Source organism: Glycine max, chromosome 20 (genome assembly GCF_000004515.6).
Source record: "Glycine max cultivar Williams 82 chromosome 20, Glycine_max_v4.0, whole genome shotgun sequence".
Lineage (NCBI taxonomy): Eukaryota > Viridiplantae > Streptophyta > Magnoliopsida > Fabales > Fabaceae > Glycine > Glycine max.
Window position 1 is genome coordinate 25604876 of NC_038256.2, and position 19616 is coordinate 25624491.

Sequence of the window (19616 nt, forward strand, 5' to 3'; positions counted from 1 at the left end):
AACCTGGAATTTACTTGTTTGTGGGCTAGAAGGCTGCTGTTTATATGAAACATGGGGTGTGTGGATAGAAAGGCCCACGCCACCTTCAAATGCATCTTCACACTCACGTGACTGCTTCGTTTTGAATATCTCTTCCCCCACGTCATCAAGCTTCTCCTTTTCAGACTTTCCTTTTCGCTCCCACTTTCCTCCCTCGCCTCATGGGTTGATTTCTCGATGCCTTGCATGGCTCCCTTTGTGTGAAACTGAGCTTCTCTTTCTTCCTAAACAGTACAGAGGTCCACAAGATGGGTTGCGATATTACCCATCAATCTACTACCGCTGGCCCGACACATGTTAGTAGCCGTTGGGCTTATTATACACCGTGCAATGCTTTTCTCCTTTAGCTTGCTGTAGGCCCATTGTCCAATGGGCAATATCTCATTTTCGAGCGACCCTGTTCCCGACGATGCTTCTATTGGTTCGAACACCGCCACCTCAGCTTTGGGTACCGCCGCCACGTCGACATCGGGCACGGTCGCCGTTTCTCGCCGACTACTTACCGACCTGCTCGCTGTTGTTTCTTCGAACGTTGCCCCGTCGACGTCGGGTAAGAATGCCGTCGTGTTCCGACGATGTAACGGTGATGCTGTTGTTGTCTCCTTGTTTCCAATCCCCGCCGTGAACTTAGACCCATCATCCCTATCCATCCTGAATGTGCTTTTTACGCTCGGTGTTCCACCGTCACTATCTTCTGTTTCGATCTCCTCCGATTACTCATGCATACTCCGACGCCGACATTGACATCTTTCTGGGTTGCTGCCACCTTCTTCCACTATGTGCACACTGTACGTCTCCCCTTGAATGTGTACGTTAACTGTGTGCTGTATGAATGGCCTCCGCGGTGTTTTAAGAAGGACCCGTGCCCTATCCAGCCTTCGTACCAGCTCGACGTCGTCGTCCACGTCCACCATGTCCCTAATGACAACCACTATCTTGCTTATTTGTTTGGTGTCCCAGGCCAGCAGTGGTATACCCCAGCAAGTGACCCATGTCAGTCTGTACCCCGTGTGTATCTTCGGGCTCCATTTTTCCAGGGAATGGAATGGGGTGGCCCTTCTTTCTTCTTCCTCCATCATCTGCTTTACTCTTTCGTCGGTGAGGCCTATTAACAAGACCATATCATCCCCCACATACTTCGGCGATATGTCATCCTCAAAGTCCCAATACAGGTCGTTTTCTACTCTGTCAAAAATGGCCAGATTTTTTAATCTCCCTACCCAAGCCTCCTTAGCCCAATTGCTCCCTGTTTCCGTTACGTCGAGATACACCGATGACCATGATCCTTCATATCTGCGATTTGCATTGCCTGCTGGTCTGCTTGCCCCTGTTCCTTTATTATTCTCTGCCACGACCTTTGCATACGTCCCTTGATTCACACTTTGGTGTACATGCCTTGGCCGAGTTGCCTCCTCTTCTTTTTGCTCAACATATTCCACTCGTTTTGCCTGCAGGTTTGTCCTCTGAAACCTGTTTCTCCTGAATTTTGGGGTGTTGACGTACATCTTTAGGCCACCATAGACGATGTTATCTAGCTTCCTTTCTAGATTATACACATCCTCTACCCCTTTAAATCTGGCGAACCCATACCTCGTGCCATTCCTGTTCCTGTTCTTGGAGACGAAAATCTCCCTTATATCACCAAACTTCTTGAAATGGTGCCATAAATCTTTCTCAGTAGCATCCTCTGGGAAACGAGTGAAGTAGAACAATGCAATATCTTTCCGACCCCTCCAATTATCTTGATTGTAGCTCTGTCGTTGTCCACTCCTATCTCCAGCATGATTCCGATAAGGATCCTCCCTCACTCTCTCTTTGTTTTCTCTCTCCTAGACCTCACTCTCACCCACCCACTCTCCTCTCTACTCGTTTTCTCTTGCTCTGGTTCAAATAGTCAAGCCTGTATACTAAACAAGAAAATCAGAATAGTGGTCATCCGCTACCACTATCCTGCTATAGCATTTTCTGGAGGTGGCCGCTCGGTGCCGCTATCCGCCGTTAACTACTATGGTTGTTGTATAATATGAATGGGGATAGGTCTTATAAATAGTACTACCTCTGGTTCTATGTATAAGAACCAATTACCTAATTCATCAAGACCAATAAAAGTGGTTAGATTAGTTAATTTATCATAAATTTCATTCCAAGACTACCCATTACATTAATGATTTAGGAGGTGGTTGTTTTTTCAAAAGATAATTTTTCAACCAATGAGTATATCTTCTTTTGTTGATAGCTCAATAAATGAACCCACTTTCATGGGAAAATGAGTGTAATCATTAATAAACCTCACAATTAATTAGGGGTAAAAAGAAAATTTAGCAATAAATTAGTTCTCTGTTTCTTATTATTAGGACCAAGAAAGTGTTGTCTTTTGTTTCTTATATAGGACTGGAGGTATTTTTAATAATATTTGAAATGTAAATATTATAAGAAATAAGAAATATGAAATGAATTCAATCCATTTTGAAGTTTAATTTGATTTTGCCTCTTGTATCATCCATCTGGTTGCTATCCTTAAAAGGGTTTGGTATTTTTGTTGTAGTAGGTCTTATGCTTTATAAATTTCAAAGGTTTATTGATTGTCCGTGATGCTAGGGTTGGTAACAGCTCGATGGTGTCCTTGATAATATTAATCATAGAAGTATCTTCAAATTATATAGGAAATGGTTTACCTGTCATAGAAGCATAATGGTATTCTTGAGGAACCTTTGGTCTTCTGCATGACTAAATGGTTTAATTTTTTTTTTGGGTGAAAATTATATTTATGTTATTTTGCAACACCTCTTGATCTGTGTGATTACAGCAAACCTGTGGAACCTGAGTGCCTCTTTGGTTCTCTTCCAAACTCAATGCGACCTTCAGCAGCATCACCAGGTCGTGATGGTGATCCTAATGGAAAGAATCATTCTTCTAATTTCCATTCTGAGTTACATAAAAATAATGCTGATGCTGTTCAATACACACTTCCTGTTCTTATACCACCAAGAATTTTGCCGCTGCTCAATAATTTAACCCAGCAAATGGTTCAAGCTGGTCACCAACAACAGTTGCTCAAAGCATACAGGTAAAGCTCCTTCTCTTGACTGTTTTATTTTAAAAGGAAAAGGAAATTTCCTTGCTGTGGTCCTCTATAGATGCATATTGCATAAGTAGTCTGAACTGAAAAGTATATTTTCTTTTGAAGCTTTTTATCATGTTCAATCCTGTTAGAAGTTTAGAAAATGATTAAGGAGATTTTTTTCTATGATGTCTTGGCCTTAAGTAACTTGTGATTGATTGACAACTCAATTCTATAATATAGATATAGCAGTGGGCTAGAGGCAGTACATGTTTCAATGTGCATTCTTTTTGGCAATTTCTGGTAGGGAAGGTTTATATTCCTTTCCAGTATGATTGGTGCTTCTTTGTCAGTTTTATATCTTTCTGTGTGGTTTGGTGAGGTTGCTTGTTCTTTTGGGTGATCTACAGCTGGTTGGGTTGTGGTATTGCGACATGGAGCAGGGGAAGCTATAATCTGTTCTGTTGTGGTGCAGCTTAAAAAGAGTTGCAGGTGGTTGGTGTTATACCAATGTGTTTCAACTTAAAGGAGGCTGTGGATGTTATCAAGTCCAACATTAGATCTCTGTCTTCTTTGATTGATGGGTTATGTTATTTGTTTCTGTTTTTCCTATTATGTTTTGGGTTTTGTATGCGTTACAAAAGTTAGGAGGTTTTTGGATTTTGTTTTTTTTGTTCTGTTAGGATAAGGATAAGAGTTGTCTTTCCTTTTATTGTTCCAGTTTCCCTTGATGATCTGAGGAGTCGAGTTGAGATGTTTGTGGAGACATCTGCTTTCCTCCCTTTGTATTTATAATTGTAATTTCCTGCTGAGAATAATAAATGAATAAACTTTGTTCTTATCCATTATTTCTTAAGCAAGTGCTTTGGGAACTTATCCAAACCGTGGTAAAATTGACTGCAACAGGAGCTAATTGTGGCCTGGTATCTTTTGGAGATACTGTGGACAGCATTTCTACCAATACTCAGCAGCTGGCCTGGCATTGATATCCTGTTTTCTACAAGATCTAATTCCACTCAGTTTAGTATTCATAACGTGAATTGTAAACTAAAATTTATCTAGACTGGGCACAAACTGTGAAGCTTATAAATTATAATTATAATAGGGTAAAAAGCCAAGCTTGGACTCCTTAAAGGAACAAAAAAGAAAAGAAAAGAAAAAAGAGGAAAATTATGCAGATTTGCAACATGGTCTAGAAAATTCCATTGCTTGGTTGATTAATTCTATGGAACCAGCAATAGGTAAGCCATTTCTATTCTTTCTGACAGCTAAGTGTAGTACTGTCAGAGACCAACTCTGACTTGGAAAAAAAAAATCACTTTAGACTTGAGTATAATTCTCAGAAAATTGTCTTCTGCAGAAAAAAGTTGTAAGAATCTGTCTTTTGATACTTCCTTACTGGTGTTTCATTCAGAGTGCAGCTATTGGTAACATTCTTACTGCATTTCTGGGTTGTTTGTGTACCAATCAAAGAAGAGTTATGCATAGATTGTCAATATCCTCCATTACTTTGTCAATATTTATACTTCTATTTGATGGACAAGTAGTTGTATATAATGTGTTCACAAAATTATACTTGTTCCCCTGTATATTGCATAACGATATCTGTGTAATTTTGTGTATGTCCACATGCTTAAGACAATTACCATCATCTATGAATTGCATGCCTCCTATTACCTGTTTGAAGCGTATTAAATGTTATCATTGTAACTAATATTACTATTTATATAATTATGATTATCATCATTATTATTGTTCAGAGATACCCGTTCTAAAGTATTGGAAGAAAGCCTGCAAAAGCTTGGAGTTGAAAAACTAAGCAAAGATGATGTTCAAAAGCTACAATGGGAGGTTTTGGAAGCCAAAATTGGAAACTGGATTCATTTCATGCGTATTGCTGTAAGACCACTGTCAAATTTGTTCACATATTTTATCTTTATATTTTCATTTAAATATGCAATTGTACTTGAACAGGTCAAATTGTTGTTTGCTGCGGAACGGAAAGTTTGTGATCAGATATTTGAAGGATTTGACTCACTTGGTGATCAGTGTTTCGCTGAAGTAACTACAAACAGTATTTTCATGCTACTTAGTTTTGGAGAAGCAATTGCTAAAAGCAAGAGATCACCTGAAAAGTTATTTGTACTTTTGGACATGTACGAAATATTGCAAGAGATACATTCAGAGGTATTAACTTTTAACATCCAAATTCATGAATCTCTCTGCTACTTTCTGTAATTCTGTCCACTGTGAAGATTTCATAAATCTTAATTGGGTTATATATATATATATATATATATATATATATATATATATATATTCAATAGCCAAAGTATGATTCTCTTTAACCTTAGTATTTTTATCACAATTGATCTAAGGCAACAAATGAATTTCATAAGCATCCAGCATCATTTGCAGCTAGTTGTAGCTTTAAGCATTTGATGTCCAGCTATCAATATCATTACTGATACATTCAGATAACATCTGATACATTCTCATTAGCATTCCATGCTCAGTTATCAATAGCATTACTGACACATTCTCTTATCTTTTTTTTTCTTTACAAATTTAGTTTTGTATACTGTTGTATGAAGTTATATAAAATCCAAACACCAAGGCAACAACAGACATTAGTTCTAAATTTCATGTTACAGGGGAAGTGATTTGTTGCAAATATCAACTTGACAAATGTTGAGAGGTGAAAACTAACAAATTTGTGGTCAGAGGTCACAAGTCACAACACTTCTCCCAAAATATTCAAAGTAGCAGTTTTCCCTCTCTATAACATACTAGTCTTAACGGTTATCCAAAAAACACATGTAACACATCTATCAGAGATGTCAAGTTAGCATAAGAGTTGAGAAAGATGCAATGTTGTTAATGGCGGAAAGTCAAAATTCCGCCATAAAAATATGGCGGATGGCGTAGCGGAAAATGGCGGATGTCATGGCGGACAAAAAAAAAAAAACATATATATAAACTCATTGAAATTGAAAAAAACAAAGGATTGCATTCAAATACACTAAAAAAGTTTCATGAGTTCATACAATAATCAAGTACCAACACCACATAAACTCATTAAAGAGTTCAAAATAAGAAAATGATAAAAACATAATGCAAAGTGCAAAGTGAGGCTCTAATCATCTTCTCCAATCCCAACATAATCATCTTCGTTGTTATCATATGGTAATGAAGCATCTCCCTCTCCCTCTTCCCCATCAGACGCCTCAAAATTGACCATGATTTCTTCTTCTTCAGATTCAACATCAATATTTTTCTCAACATCTAGATCCTCATCATTTTCTTGGACTGCTTTTTGCTTCCTTGATGAAGATCCAACAACCATTGCCTGTTTTTTAGAAGTTTGGGCAGCAGCAACACTTGTTTTTTGCTTTTTCCGCCTAGTATACATCCTACACTCTCCAACCCCCGAAGCCTGATACACAGTTGCCCAATTTAGAGCATCATCATCTTCAAATACCAAATCATTTCCAGCATCATTATCATCATCTTGATCCATCTCTCCCACGAGCCATTCATTGCATACATCAATATCATTAAGAGAAATTGGATCAATTTCATCTCTTGCATTATATCTTGGCTTCAATTGTTGGTTGTATTTGACAAACACCAAATCATGCAACCTCTTGTGCTCAAGCCTATTTCTTTTTTTGGAATGAATCTACAACATAACAAATAAATGTTGATTTCAATCTCAAATATACTCCAAATAAAACTTGATCATCAAAATTAAATAAAATTAAAAAGTATAGTTAGAGTTTTGTCACAATTACTTGCTCAAACACACTCCAATTTCTTTCACATCCTAAAGCACTGCAAGTTAAACTCAAAATCTTAATAGCTAGCTTCTGCAAATTTGGAGTTTGTGACCCAAACATTCGCCACCAATATGCTGCAATACCAATTACCAACCAAGAGCATAACTTAGAATTCTGAATTATAACACTAATACATAAAAAAAATAGTATGATAAAAGTTTCTTACTAGGAGAATGGGTTTTCCTTTGAGCCATTGCAAAGTCGGAACCAAAGTGGTCAGCACCAATCTTGTAAAGATGCAACTCGGTTAGAATTTTCTGTTGCACATCAAATTGTGGAATCAACTTCTTAATGCACTCAAACAAACCATTGGTGACCTCAAAATCAAATTCCAAGTCAGTGTTGTCATAAAAGAACTCTGAATTTAAGAAGTGGGCAGCTGCATGCAATGGCCTATGAAACTGACAATTCCATCTTTTATCAATGATTGCAAACACATCTTTGTACTTGCTTTCATTGTTGTTGAAAGACTTGATAATTGTTTCTTTTGCCTTGTCCATTGCTTCATAAATATAGCCCATGGCTGGTTTCCTTTCACCATCCACAAGACGAAGTACTTTCACAAGTGGAGCCATGACTTTAAGAGTGTAAACCACACTATTCCAAAAAGAAGGCATGAGCACTACCTTTGCAACTTCTTTTCCCTTAGGCTCCTTAGATAGCTTGTTCAAGGTCCATTCATCAGAAGTAAACATCTTTCTAATATTGGCTTTCTCTTTGTGAAGCCTTTCCAAGGTTAGATAAGAAGTGGCAAATCTAGTAATAGCATGTCTCATCAATTCCCTCTTGTTTGTAAAATTTCTCAACAAACTTAAGGTACTAGAATGGGCATAGATAAATCCAACTAGATTAATTGCCCTTCTAATTGTCTTCCTTATCAAGGGAAGCTTCCTAATATCTTCAAGCATCAAATCAATACAATGAGCTGCACAAGGAGTCCAATAAATATGTTTCCTTTTCTCCTCCAACAACTTACCCGCTAAAACATAGTTGCTCCCATTATCGGTTACAACTTGAACAACATTCTCTTCTCCAACTTCCTCCACAATGGCATCAAGCAACTCAAAAAGCTTTTCACCTGTCTTTACAAAATCAGAGCCATCAATAGACTTCAAAAACATGGTACCAGCTTGAGAGTTAATCAAAAAATTAATGATGCATCTTTGTTTCCGATCAGTCCATGCATCGGACATAATAGTACAACCATACTTGACCCATTGCTCCCTATGGCCTTTCATCAAATTTTCAGTATATTCAACTTCCTTCTTCAAGAGTGGAACTCTGATGTCATGATAGCTAGGAATGGGCAAATGTGGCCCATATTGACCAATGGTTGCAACTATGTTCTCAAAGCTTTTCAATTTAATGAGGTTGAATGACAAACCTGCTTGGTACCAAAAGCGAGCAATATGTTGATGCACCTTCAATACTTCATTCTTATCCATTGACTCTCTTATGTTCATTTGCCTCAGCATCTCCATTTTTCTCCGATTGATTGCATTTTTTGGATTCTTACAAAATTTGTCCATTGGTCCTTTTTTAGTCCCACACTTTGTCTTTGCACTTGCAGCAGCATTACAAGAGTCCGCAAACTCATCTTCTTCACTTCCATCACATCCAATCGGTTCACCAAATTCAAAATCTCTTATATTTGCCATATTACCACTGCCAGAAGTACTGTAAGTGGTCTCGCTTTTTTTTGTAGTCATATATTCCTTCAACTCTTCAACTATATTTGGGGGAGTTTTCTTGCAAGCTGCAACGTTGCCCGACTTCCCAATCAGGTGTTGTTTGGCTCGGGTTATTCCTCCCTTAGTGATTTTTCCACAGAAATTACAAACAATGGTGTTTGTATCTCCTTCCACTAGTGAATGGCAATATTTCCAGCCTGGGTCTGTCTTATTTTTCCTCGTTGCACTTGCAGTAGCAGCATCGGATGATGGTTCAGCCATTTAAAAGAGGACTGAACAGAAAGAAAAAATTGTGGTGTCAAATACGAAAATAAAAGGGACTGTTAACAGTAAAAAGGGGTGTCAAATAGCAACAACAACAACAACAACGCCTTATCCCACTAGGTGGGGTCGGCTACATGGATCAACTTCCGCCATAATGTTCTATCAAGTACCATACTTCTATCAAAATCATTAAGTTCGAGATCCTTCTTGATAACCTCTCTTATAGTCTTTTTGGGTCTTCCTCTGCCTCGAATTGTTTGCCTTCTCTCCATCTGGTCTACTCTCCTCACTACAGAGTCTACCGGTCTTCTCTCTACATGCCCAAACCACCTAAGTCTATTTTCCACCATCTTCTCTACAATAGGCGCTACTCCAACCCTCTCTCTAATAGCTCCGTTTCTAATTTTATCCTGTCGAGTCTTACCACACATCCACCGCAACATCCTCATCTCCGCTACACCTACTTTAGTCTCATGTTGGCTCTTGACCGCCCAACATTTTGTTCCGTACAAAATCGCCGGTCTTACCGCAGTCCGATAAAACTTTCCCTTTAGCTTGATCGGTACCTTTGCATCACATAACACCCCCGATGCTTTTCTCCATTTCATCCATCCTGCTTGAATGCGATGATTCACATCCCCTTCAATTTCTCCATCATCTTGTATTACAGACCCAAGATATTTAAACCGTGTGACTTGAGGGATAATATGGTCTCCTATTTTCACCTCTGAGTTAGATACCCTCCTACTTTTGTTGAACTTACATTCCATATACTCCGATTTGCTTCTGCTTAGGCGAAAGTCATGTGTTTCTAGAGCTCGTCTCCAAGTTTCCAACCTCTCATTCAACTCCTCCCTCGACTCTCCAAGGAGGACTATGTCATCTGCAAAAAGCATGCATCTCGGCGCTATCTCTTGGATTTGTTCTGTGAGGACATCCAGAATTAAGGTAAAAAGGTAGGGGCTAAGGGTTGACCCTTGATGCAAACCAATTGTGATGGGAAAATCGTCTGACTCTCCACCCTGTGTCCTAACACTAGTCGATACCCTATCATACATATCTTGGATAGCTCGAATATATGCAACCTTAACCCCTTTCTTCTCTAGAGCTTTCCATAAAATCTCTCTAGGCACTCTATCATACGCTTTCTCCAAGTCAATAAAAATCAAGTGCAAGTCTTGTTGGTCCATGCGATATTGCTCCATCACCCGCCGTAATAAATAAATCGCTTCCATGGTCGACCTTCCCGGCATGAAACCAAATTGATTCTCAGTAACTTGAGTCTCCTTTCTTAATCTCCGTTCGATCACTCTTTCCCATAATTTCATGGTATGACTCATGAGCTTGATTCCCCTATAATTTGCACAATTTTGTATATCCCCCTTGTTCTTATAGATTGGCACTAACGTGCTTCTCCTCCATTCCTCCGGCATGCGTTTTGACCTCATAATTTCATTAAAGAGTTTGGTGAGCCACTCAAGACCTCTATCTCCAAGAGTTTTCCACACTTCAATAGGTATGTTGTCTGACCCCACCGCCTTACCGTTACTCATTCTTTTCAACGCTTCCTTTACTTCCTGTTTCTGAATCCGACGATAATACTTATAGTTCCGGTCCTCTTCTCTTGTGTCTAGACTGCTAGAGTCATATCCATATCCATCATTAAATAAGTTGTGGAAATACACCTTCCACCTTTCCTTGATATCTTTTTCATGCACTAAGACTTTGCCTTCTTCATCCTTAACACACTTTACGTGATCCAAATCTCTAGTCTTCCTCTCTCTACCCTTAGCAAGCCTATATATAGATCTTTCTCCGTCCCTGGTTCCTAGAGCTTGGTATAGTCCGTCAAAAGCTTGGGCTCTTGCCTCACTCACCGCCTTTTTGGTTTCATTTCTAGCTATCTTATACTTATCCCAAGTTTCAGAATTTTTACACCTAGACCACTCCTTGAAACACTCCTTTTTTACTCTAACTTTGCTCTGAACACTTTCATTCCACCACCACGATTCTTTACCCCTAGGTCCAAAACCTCTAGATTCACCCAACGTCTCTTTAGCCACTTTAATAATCTCTTGGGACGTCTTGTTCCACATATCATTTGCACTTCCTTGTGATTGTCCACACCATCCCTCCCATATCTTTTGTTGGAAGATTCCTTGTTTCTCACCCTTCAAGTGCCACCATTTGATCCTTGGTGCTACCATAGGACTTCTTCTCTTTGCCCTATCTCTAATTCTTACATCCATAACCAAAACTCTATGTTGGGTAGTCAAGCTCTCTCCCGGGATAACTTTACAGTTCAAGCAATACTTCCTATCAGACTTCCTGATAAGGAAGAAATCTATCTGAGAACATGTCCCTCCACTTTTGTAAGTGATAAGATGTTCCTCTCTTTTCTTAAACCATGTATTGCCTATAGAAAGATCCAAAGCCTCCGAAAACTCCAAGATGGATTTACCCTCCCCATTCATCTCCCCTAGGCCAAAACCCCCATGCACCCCCTCAAAACCTCTATCCACGCTACCTACATGTCCATTGAGATCCCCTCCTAGGAAAACTTTCTCTCCTTGGGGTATATCCTGAAGTACCCCTTCTAGATCCTCCCAGAATTTTACCTTAAAGTGTTCTGCTAACCCAACCTGAGGTGCGTACCCACTAATAACATTAAAGGTGTCCTGTCCCACTACCAATTTTAAGGCTATGATACGATCTCCTACTCTTCTTACATCTACGACATCCTTCTTCCACTCCTTGTCCACAATAATCCCTACCCCATTTCTTGATCTGATTTTTCCCGTATACCACAGCTTAAATCCCGAGTTGTCTAATTCTTTCGCTTTTTCACCTGTCCACTTAGTTTCTTGTAGGCACATAAAATTGATCTTCCTCCTCACCATAACATCCACTATTTCCATAGATTTTCCAGTAAGTGTGCCTATATTCCATGTACCAAAGCGAATCCTCCTGTCATGAACTAGCTTCTTTACCCACACCCGTTCACGAAAATGTGGGAACCCTTGCTTACTTTTCACTACATCCGGGCGGCGATGCAGCGGCCCTTGCTCTTTTGACACTGTACTCGAGCCATACAGCGCGTTGCTTCCGGGCAACGACCTAGCATTCACATTATTACGTAATTGATCCATGTCATAGAGATTCGACAAAGTTTTACGTTGGCTGTCGAAAGCCTAACACAACCCTCTCCTTTTATCCGGGCTTGGGACCGGCTAAGAATAGCAAAGCTAACCTAGGCAAAAAAAAAGCTGTTGACAGAAAAATGGGGTGTCAAACAGCAAAAAGCCCAAAACAAAATTTAAAAAAAAAAAAAAGATCAAGGCTGACCCGCATTCGTCTTCTTCGTCTTCTTCGCGAGACAGAAAGAAGGGGTGTCGCGGGAGGCTGCGTTGCCGGGGCTCGCGCGAAGTTGGCCTTCGTCTTCGTGTAAGGGGTGTCGCGGGCGGCGGCGGCTGGGTGTGTGGACTGCAGGTGTCGCCTGTCGCGGCGGCGGCTGGGTGCGGCGGGGTGAGGGAGGGATGCAGAGGTGCGGGAGGGACGCAGGGGCTGTTCTGAATCACAGCTGCATGGGTCGCTTTTAATTGAATGAATAACTGGGTAGGGTTGGGTCGGCCCAACTCCTACCGCGGACAAAAACCAAGCAAAATCCCACCATTTCCACCACCCCGCCATAACCGCCACGACCGCCATGGCTATGGCGGCCGCCATCCCAAACCCGCCACGCCACCGCTATTCGGTGGTGTTTTTTCGCAAATCCGCCACCTAAATCCGCCATGGCACCGCCATGGCCGCCATTTAACAACACTGGAAAGATGTCCCTAGAAAGTTCAGTATCAGGAGTCAGAGGCTGATAATAGGAACCAGGATCCATATTTTTCAAAATTGATCAGCATTGGACAATGATTTGAAACATAAGAACAGAGGCTGTAGCAGATACAGTTTCACCAAGGAAAGCCATGATGAACTGGTTGCCCTGCATCATATAAAATTTATACTCATATGCCTGTCTCTAATTTAAACAATCAAAGCCTATACTTTTCTCCTCGTTAAAGTGGGTCTCTTACTAGTTTTTACTCCCAACAATTTTTCAGTCAACCTGTGATAGAATTTCACATTAGCCATGGCAGTAATGATGTCACAAGTCCAAGATGTCTGATATATTGTGTTCAAGTCATGCATTATAGGTTTTTGTGGCTGTTTTGCATTTGGTTAATTAGAAAATAGGAGGCATATTTCAATGGTTGTAACTTATTATCAACTTTTGCTCTGGTTAATTTGCAGATTGAAATACTCTTTAAAGGCAGAGCTTGCACTAAAATAAGAGAAGCTGTAATGGGTTTGGCAATACAGCTTGCACAAACAGCCCAGGAGACCTTTGGAGATTTTGAAGAAGCAGTTGAGAAAGATGCTACAAAGACTGCAGTAACTGATGGAACTGTCCATCCTTTGACAAGCTATGTGATTAACTATGTGAAGTTTTTATTTGAGTAAGTTCATATGTGCTGTATTCTGCTTCAAATTCTCAACCACACCCATGAAGTTATCTCTAGCATTGTATATTGTTTTCATTGGTGAAAAAGCTGCATCTTTATTCATCTAGGATGTGTAGAATTTTAGGTTTTCTCATTTTTCTATGGGTACAGCTTCTTTGTTTAATTTCTTCTGCCAATTATCTTCACTTGTTTGTATTTATTTGTTTAGAAGCTATGCTAAAAATTAGTTATGTACTTGCGGGAGTTGGTTCATGAGTCCTAAAACTCTTGCCAGGAAACTAATATTACTTGGCTAGAGCAAAACAGAAATTTGGAGGTATAAAAAGTTGATGTGTTTTGGTAGTTTGTCCAGGTTTGGATAACATTTAGCTTGCATGTGCAAGAAAGATGATTCCTAGAATGTCTATTGTTAATAATTTATATGTATGGTCTCCCACAAAGAATAAGCAGGGAGCTGCAGAATATTGCATCAGATTTCCCAATGCCAATAAGATCAATTGTGACTGTAAAAGGGTGCTGTGCTGTAGCTTGCCTCTACTTTTACAAATTTGTTGTCTTCAACTTTGTCAGATCTTTACAAAATCATCCTGTCGATTATTCTATTGTACTAATTTGAAAATTCCAACTCTTGTTAATTGACTTTTATTTTCCATTCTATTGATGTTTCATTGAAAAAATTGGGAAGTCCCATGCATTAATTCTAAATTAAGTGAAGTTACTTATTGTAGATGATTGCGAAAATTAGGCAGAATCATGTGATTCTGATTGTACGACTATAATTAGGATATGCTATTATTTCCTTTCTTAGTTACAACAGTTATAGGGATTTTGGTTCCTGATTTTTAGCTCTAAATTAGTGTACAAAATCAGTCTTGTAACCCTATTTATACACACCATTGCACCTTTTTCAAACAATAGAAAAATACAGTTCATTTTTCTATATGGTATCAGAGCTCGATCTGATACTTCCCTGAACCCAGTGCCGGGCCTACCATGGAATGGGAGAAAACAGAAAACGCAACCAAAGGGGAGACTAACATGCTGCTAACCTGCTCTCCTGCTCACCTGAAGGGATTGCTCTCCCTATCACAGGCCACAAACTGAATGGGCAAAACTTCATCCAATGGGAGAGGTCAGTTTGCATCTTCCTCCAAGGAAAAGGAAAGGAAAGGTATATCTCGGGTGACCCCAAACAACCAGAAAAGGGGATCCCAACCTTCAAAAATGGCAACTGGAAAACAGTTTGGTGATGTCGTGCCTTCTCAATACCATGACAAATGAAAGTGGGGAGAACTTCATGTATTATGACACCGCATAGGAGATATGGGATGCAGTGAAGGAGACATACTCAAATATTGACAACACTTCTGCCATTTTTGAGATCAAGAGCCTGCTCCATGACATGCGCCAGGGAGAAAAATCAGTCACTGAATTTTTCATCACCTTGAGTAGATACTGGCAGCAATTGGATACCTACGAAGAAATAGAATGGAAGTGTCCAGATGACAAGAAGAAATACAGAGAGCTGGTGGAAAAGGACAGAATCTACAAATTTCTGTTGGGGCTTAATAGGGACCTTGATGAAGTACGTAGAAGAAAATTTATGCTAGGGAACATTGCGCCAGCCCCATACATTTAAAACACGACATTGGCAGCAAGAGGGAATCAGATCCGTCCACCATAGAAGAAGAACCGCCCCTGGTGTGATCATTGCAGGAAACTAGGCCACACCAAGGAAACTTGCTGGGACATCCATGGTAAACCACCAGATGCAAAGTCATTCTGGAATAAGGAAACCAGAGGCAACACAGCTTATAACACTTCTCAAGAAGGAGAGGTAAGTTCTGATCCAAGTCCCTTTAGCAGGGAACAAATGGAAGCCCTGCAGAAACTTCTCCAACAAACCTTGTTGAGCAGAGGGAAACCTACTAGTACAGCAAAAATAACCCAGAAAGGTACTTTTTCACATGCTTTAAACACCTCCAAAGGGAAAAGGAAATCCTGGATTGTAGACTCTGGAGCTTCAGATCACATGACTGGGGACATAACTGTTTTGGACAACTATTCTCCATGTCATGATCACTCTACAGTTCGGATAGCAGATGGTACACTCTCTAAAGTTGTTGGTAAAGGTTCAGTTGTGATTTCAGAAGATATCACTCTAAATTCAGTACTTTATGTACCCAAACTTGACTGCAACTTGCTGTCCATCAGCAAATTGACAAATGATTTGAACTGTGTCACTAAATTTTCCCCTAATGTGTGTGTTTTTCAGATTTTGGGGTTGGGGAAGACAATTGGCAGTGCTGAAGTATGTAATGAGCTCTATCTCCTTCAGGTTAAAATTCCAATACGAAACCCAAAGCTAATTCATGTGTAGTGATCCCTTCAAAAAGCGAAGTGTTGGTAATGTTGTGGCACTATAGATTAGGCCATCCAAATTTTATGTATTTGAAAATAATGTTCCCATCATTATTCAATAAAAGACTAAGAAATTTTCATTGTGAAACTTGTCAATTATCCAAGCATACCAGGAGCACTTACCCCCCACAACCTTACAAACCTTCCCAACCATTCTCGCTAATCCACAGTGATGTATGGGGACCATCCATCAAGAGCCAACAATATTACCGGCTCTAGATGGTTTGTGACGTTCATCGATGACCACACAAGAGTCACATGGGTGTTTCTTATGAAGGAAAAGTCAGAAGTAGGATGAATATTTGAAATTTTTCATACAATGGTGCAAACACAATTCCAGACCAACATTAAGGTGTTGAGAACAGATAATGGTCGTGAATACTATAATTTCATGTTGAATTCCTACCTACAGAAAAATGGAATTGTGCATCAGAGTTCATGTGTAGACATTCCAGAACAGAATGGAGTGACGGAGAGGAAAAATAGACACCTACTGGAAGTGGCGAGATCACTGATGTTGGCCACAAATGTACCAAAACAATTTTGAGGAGAAGCTGTATTGTCCTCAACCTATCTCATAACAGAATGCCTTCTAGTGTCCTTAATTTCAGCTCCCCTCACACAGTCCTTCAGACCACTTACCCAACCAGCAAAATCCTCACCTCAATTCCCTTGAAAGTGTTTGGCTGTTCAGCTTTTGTTCACAACCTAGACCCACACCGTAGTAAACTTGATCCCAAGTCCATCAAAAGCATATTCCTAGGATAGTCACCTCACCAAAAGGGGTATAAGTGCTACTCTCCCACAACCAGAAAATTCTATCATACAATGGATGTTACATTTTTCAAGCATCAGCCTTACTATCCCAAAGTTGGCATTCAGGGGGAGAAGATGCCAGTTTTGACTGACATGACAGAATTCCAACTTTTAGACTCAAAAAAGGGTGAGATCATTTTTGGAGATGGCAGAAACTGCTCCTACAGAACCGGATATTGAAGAAACTATATCAGCAGTACCAACAGAAACTGCTTCTGCGGAATCAGAAGAAACTCAACCAAGGAGTCAAGACCAAAACTGGAGGGTTAACGTTAGAAAAAGGAGAAACCAGAAGGCGGTAGAGCCAATCACAGTTCCAATGCAAAGCCATAAATCTGACCAGGCTCTTGAAAATGAAATCCCTACAGGTAACTTTGTTCCCATCTCTGAATCCGTTCATACTAATACAAGTAACTTGGATATGCCTATTGCCTTGAGAAAAGGGATGAGAACCTGCACTCAACACCCCATTGAAAAATATGTCCTATGGAAAATTATCACCGGGATACAAGGCTTTTGTAGCATTGCTTGATAGCACTCACGTCCCAAGAAACATTCAGGAAGCTTTCCAACATCCTGAATGGACTGCAGTAGTGAATGAAGAGCTTCAAGCATTGGCAAAGAATAACACCTGGGAGATCACTACTCTTCCTAAAGGAAAGAGACCAGTTGGATGCAAGTGGATATTTACTATTAAGTACAATGCTGATGGTAGTATAAACTGGTAGAAAGCCAGGTTAGTGGCAAAAAGGATTCACCAAATTATATGGGGTGGACTATGAAGAAACCTTTGCACCAGTAGCTAAACTCAACTCAGTTCGAGTTATTTTGTCCTTGGCAGCAAACCTAGATTGGCCCTTGCACCAGCTGGATATCAAAAATGCCTTCCTGAACGACGAGTTGGAAGAGGAAGTGTACATTAAGATTACTTTAGGTTGTGAAGCAGTCAGCACCTCAAATAAGGTATGCAAACTCCAGAAGTCATTGTATGGTCTTAAGCAATCTTCGAGAGCTTGGTTTGAGAGGCTGACCTGAGTTGTCAAGAAAGAGGGGTTCACCCAATGTCAGTCAGATCACACAATATTTGTTAAACACTCATTGGAAGGGAAGGTAACACTATTTATCGTTTATGTGGATGACATTGTAATCACGGGAGAAGACCATAACCCTATCAATCACTTGAAGAGTTTTCTGACTAGAGAATTCAAGGTAAAAAATTTGGGGCAGCTTAAGTACTTTCTAGGGATGGAAGTGGCTCGAACAAAGCATGAGATCTATATGTCTCAAAGGAAGTACACCCTAGATCTACTTCAAGAAACAGGGATGCTTGGGTGCAAGGCAGCCACCCCTATAGAACCAACCAACCAGAATAGCTCCAAAGATGATAGTCCTCCAGCTGATAAAATCAGGTACCAAAATCTGGTTGGAAAATTAATCTACTTGACACATACCAGGCCGAACATTGGTTTTGCAGTAAGTATGGCAATTCGCCATATGTCAAATCCCACAGATGTTCATGAGAAAATTGTGAGGAGAATCCTACAATAACTCAAAGGTACCCCAGGCAGAGGTCTCTACTTCAAGAAAACAAAGACAAGGGCATTGAAGTATATGCAGACTCGGATTGGGCAGGTTGTGCATCTGACAGGAAATCAACTACTGGTTATTGAACCTTTGTGTGGGGGAACTTGGTAACTTGGAGGAGCAAGAAGCAGTCCTTGGTAGCCAGGAGTAGGGCAGAAGCCGAACTAAGAGCCATGGCACATGACATTTGCGAAGGAATTTGGCTGAAAAGGATGTTGGAAGAAATCAGGATTCCCACCAACTCAACAATGAAGATACTCTGACAACAGAGCTGCCATAAGCATGGCCAAAAATCCAGTTCACCATGATCAAACAAAACATGTAGAGATTGATGCTTCATTAAGGAAAAAACTGACCAAGACATTATAGCTGTTACCCATGTTCCATCATGTAACCAAACAGCAGACATCCTAACTAAAGCTCTTCCAAGACGCTCATATGAGGACATCAGAACCAATCTGGGAATGATAGATATCTATCACCCAGATTGAGGGGGAGTGTAGATGATTGCGGAAATTAGACAGAATCATGCGATTCTGATTGTACAACTATAATTAGGATTTGCTATTATTTCCTTTCTTAGTTACAACAATTATAGGGATTTTGGTTCCTGATTTTTAGCTCTAAATTAGTGTACAGAATCAGTCTTGTAACCTTATTTATACACACCATTGTACCTTTTTTCAAACAATAGAAAAATACAGTTTGTTTTTCTATACTTATCAACCATTCAATTTCTCTCACTTTATGCTAGGATAATGCTTAAACCTTTTATACTTTCTCCTTTGTTCGTGTTTGTAAATTGTGCCTCTATTTATTTGAGATCTCGACATATTTAACCATACCAGAATTCAATAAATATTTGCAGCTATCGATCTACCTTACACCAACTTTTCCAAGGAATTGAAGGTGATTCTTCACAGCTAGCATCTGTGACAATGCGGATATTGCAAGCTCTCCAAACCAATTTAGATGGGAAATCAAAGCACTATAGAGACCCTGCTTTGACACATCTATTTCTCATGAACAATATTCATTATATTGTCAGATCGGTTCGGAGGTATTTCATACACATGTTGTGGTTTTAATTTCACTGAAACGTGAAGTTTCAGTTCAAATATATTGTTCTCCTAATCCTCTTCTATTTTAGGTCTGAAGCGAAGGACTTGTTGGGGGACGATTGGATACAACGACATAGGAAGATTGTGCAACAGCATGCCAATCAATACAAAAGAAATGCTTGGGCAAAGGTGGTTTTCCTATTGATTTATATGACTACTATATGGCTTGCAGCTTTCTTGGATGTTATTGAAGAGACTAGAGGTTGTGAAATGCTTGAGTGCTTAACCCACTCAACTGATCTATATTTATATAGACTTAGGGAGTAAAT

At 39.8% G+C, this 19616-nt stretch overlaps 2 protein-coding genes across 2 annotated transcripts in view; one reads left to right on the top strand and one right to left on the bottom strand.

Annotated features, from left to right (window-relative positions):
- The window catches only part of LOC100797989 (exocyst complex component EXO70A1), a 52699-nt gene that overhangs the window by 13668 nt on the left and 19415 nt on the right, over window positions 1-19616 (top strand). Inside the window, exons 4-9 of the mRNA XM_003555648.5 lie at window positions 2846-3106; window positions 4861-4999; window positions 5075-5287; window positions 13194-13399; window positions 19095-19286; window positions 19377-19476. Coding sequence (XP_003555696.2) covers window positions 2846-3106; window positions 4861-4999; window positions 5075-5287; window positions 13194-13399; window positions 19095-19286; window positions 19377-19476 — 1111 coding nt within the window. The remainder of the gene's footprint in view (window positions 1-2845; window positions 3107-4860; window positions 5000-5074; window positions 5288-13193; window positions 13400-19094; window positions 19287-19376; window positions 19477-19616) is intronic.
- On the bottom strand, window positions 5450-7690 carry LOC106797718 (uncharacterized). The gene is made up of 2 exons (XM_041013611.1): window positions 7106-7690; window positions 5450-7013 (listed from the first exon to the last, which is right to left on the bottom strand). Exon 2 carries the CDS (start codon window positions 6618-6620, stop codon window positions 6237-6239), a length of 384 nt encoding a protein of 127 aa, XP_040869545.1. The 5' UTR covers window positions 6621-7013; window positions 7106-7690; the 3' UTR covers window positions 5450-6236.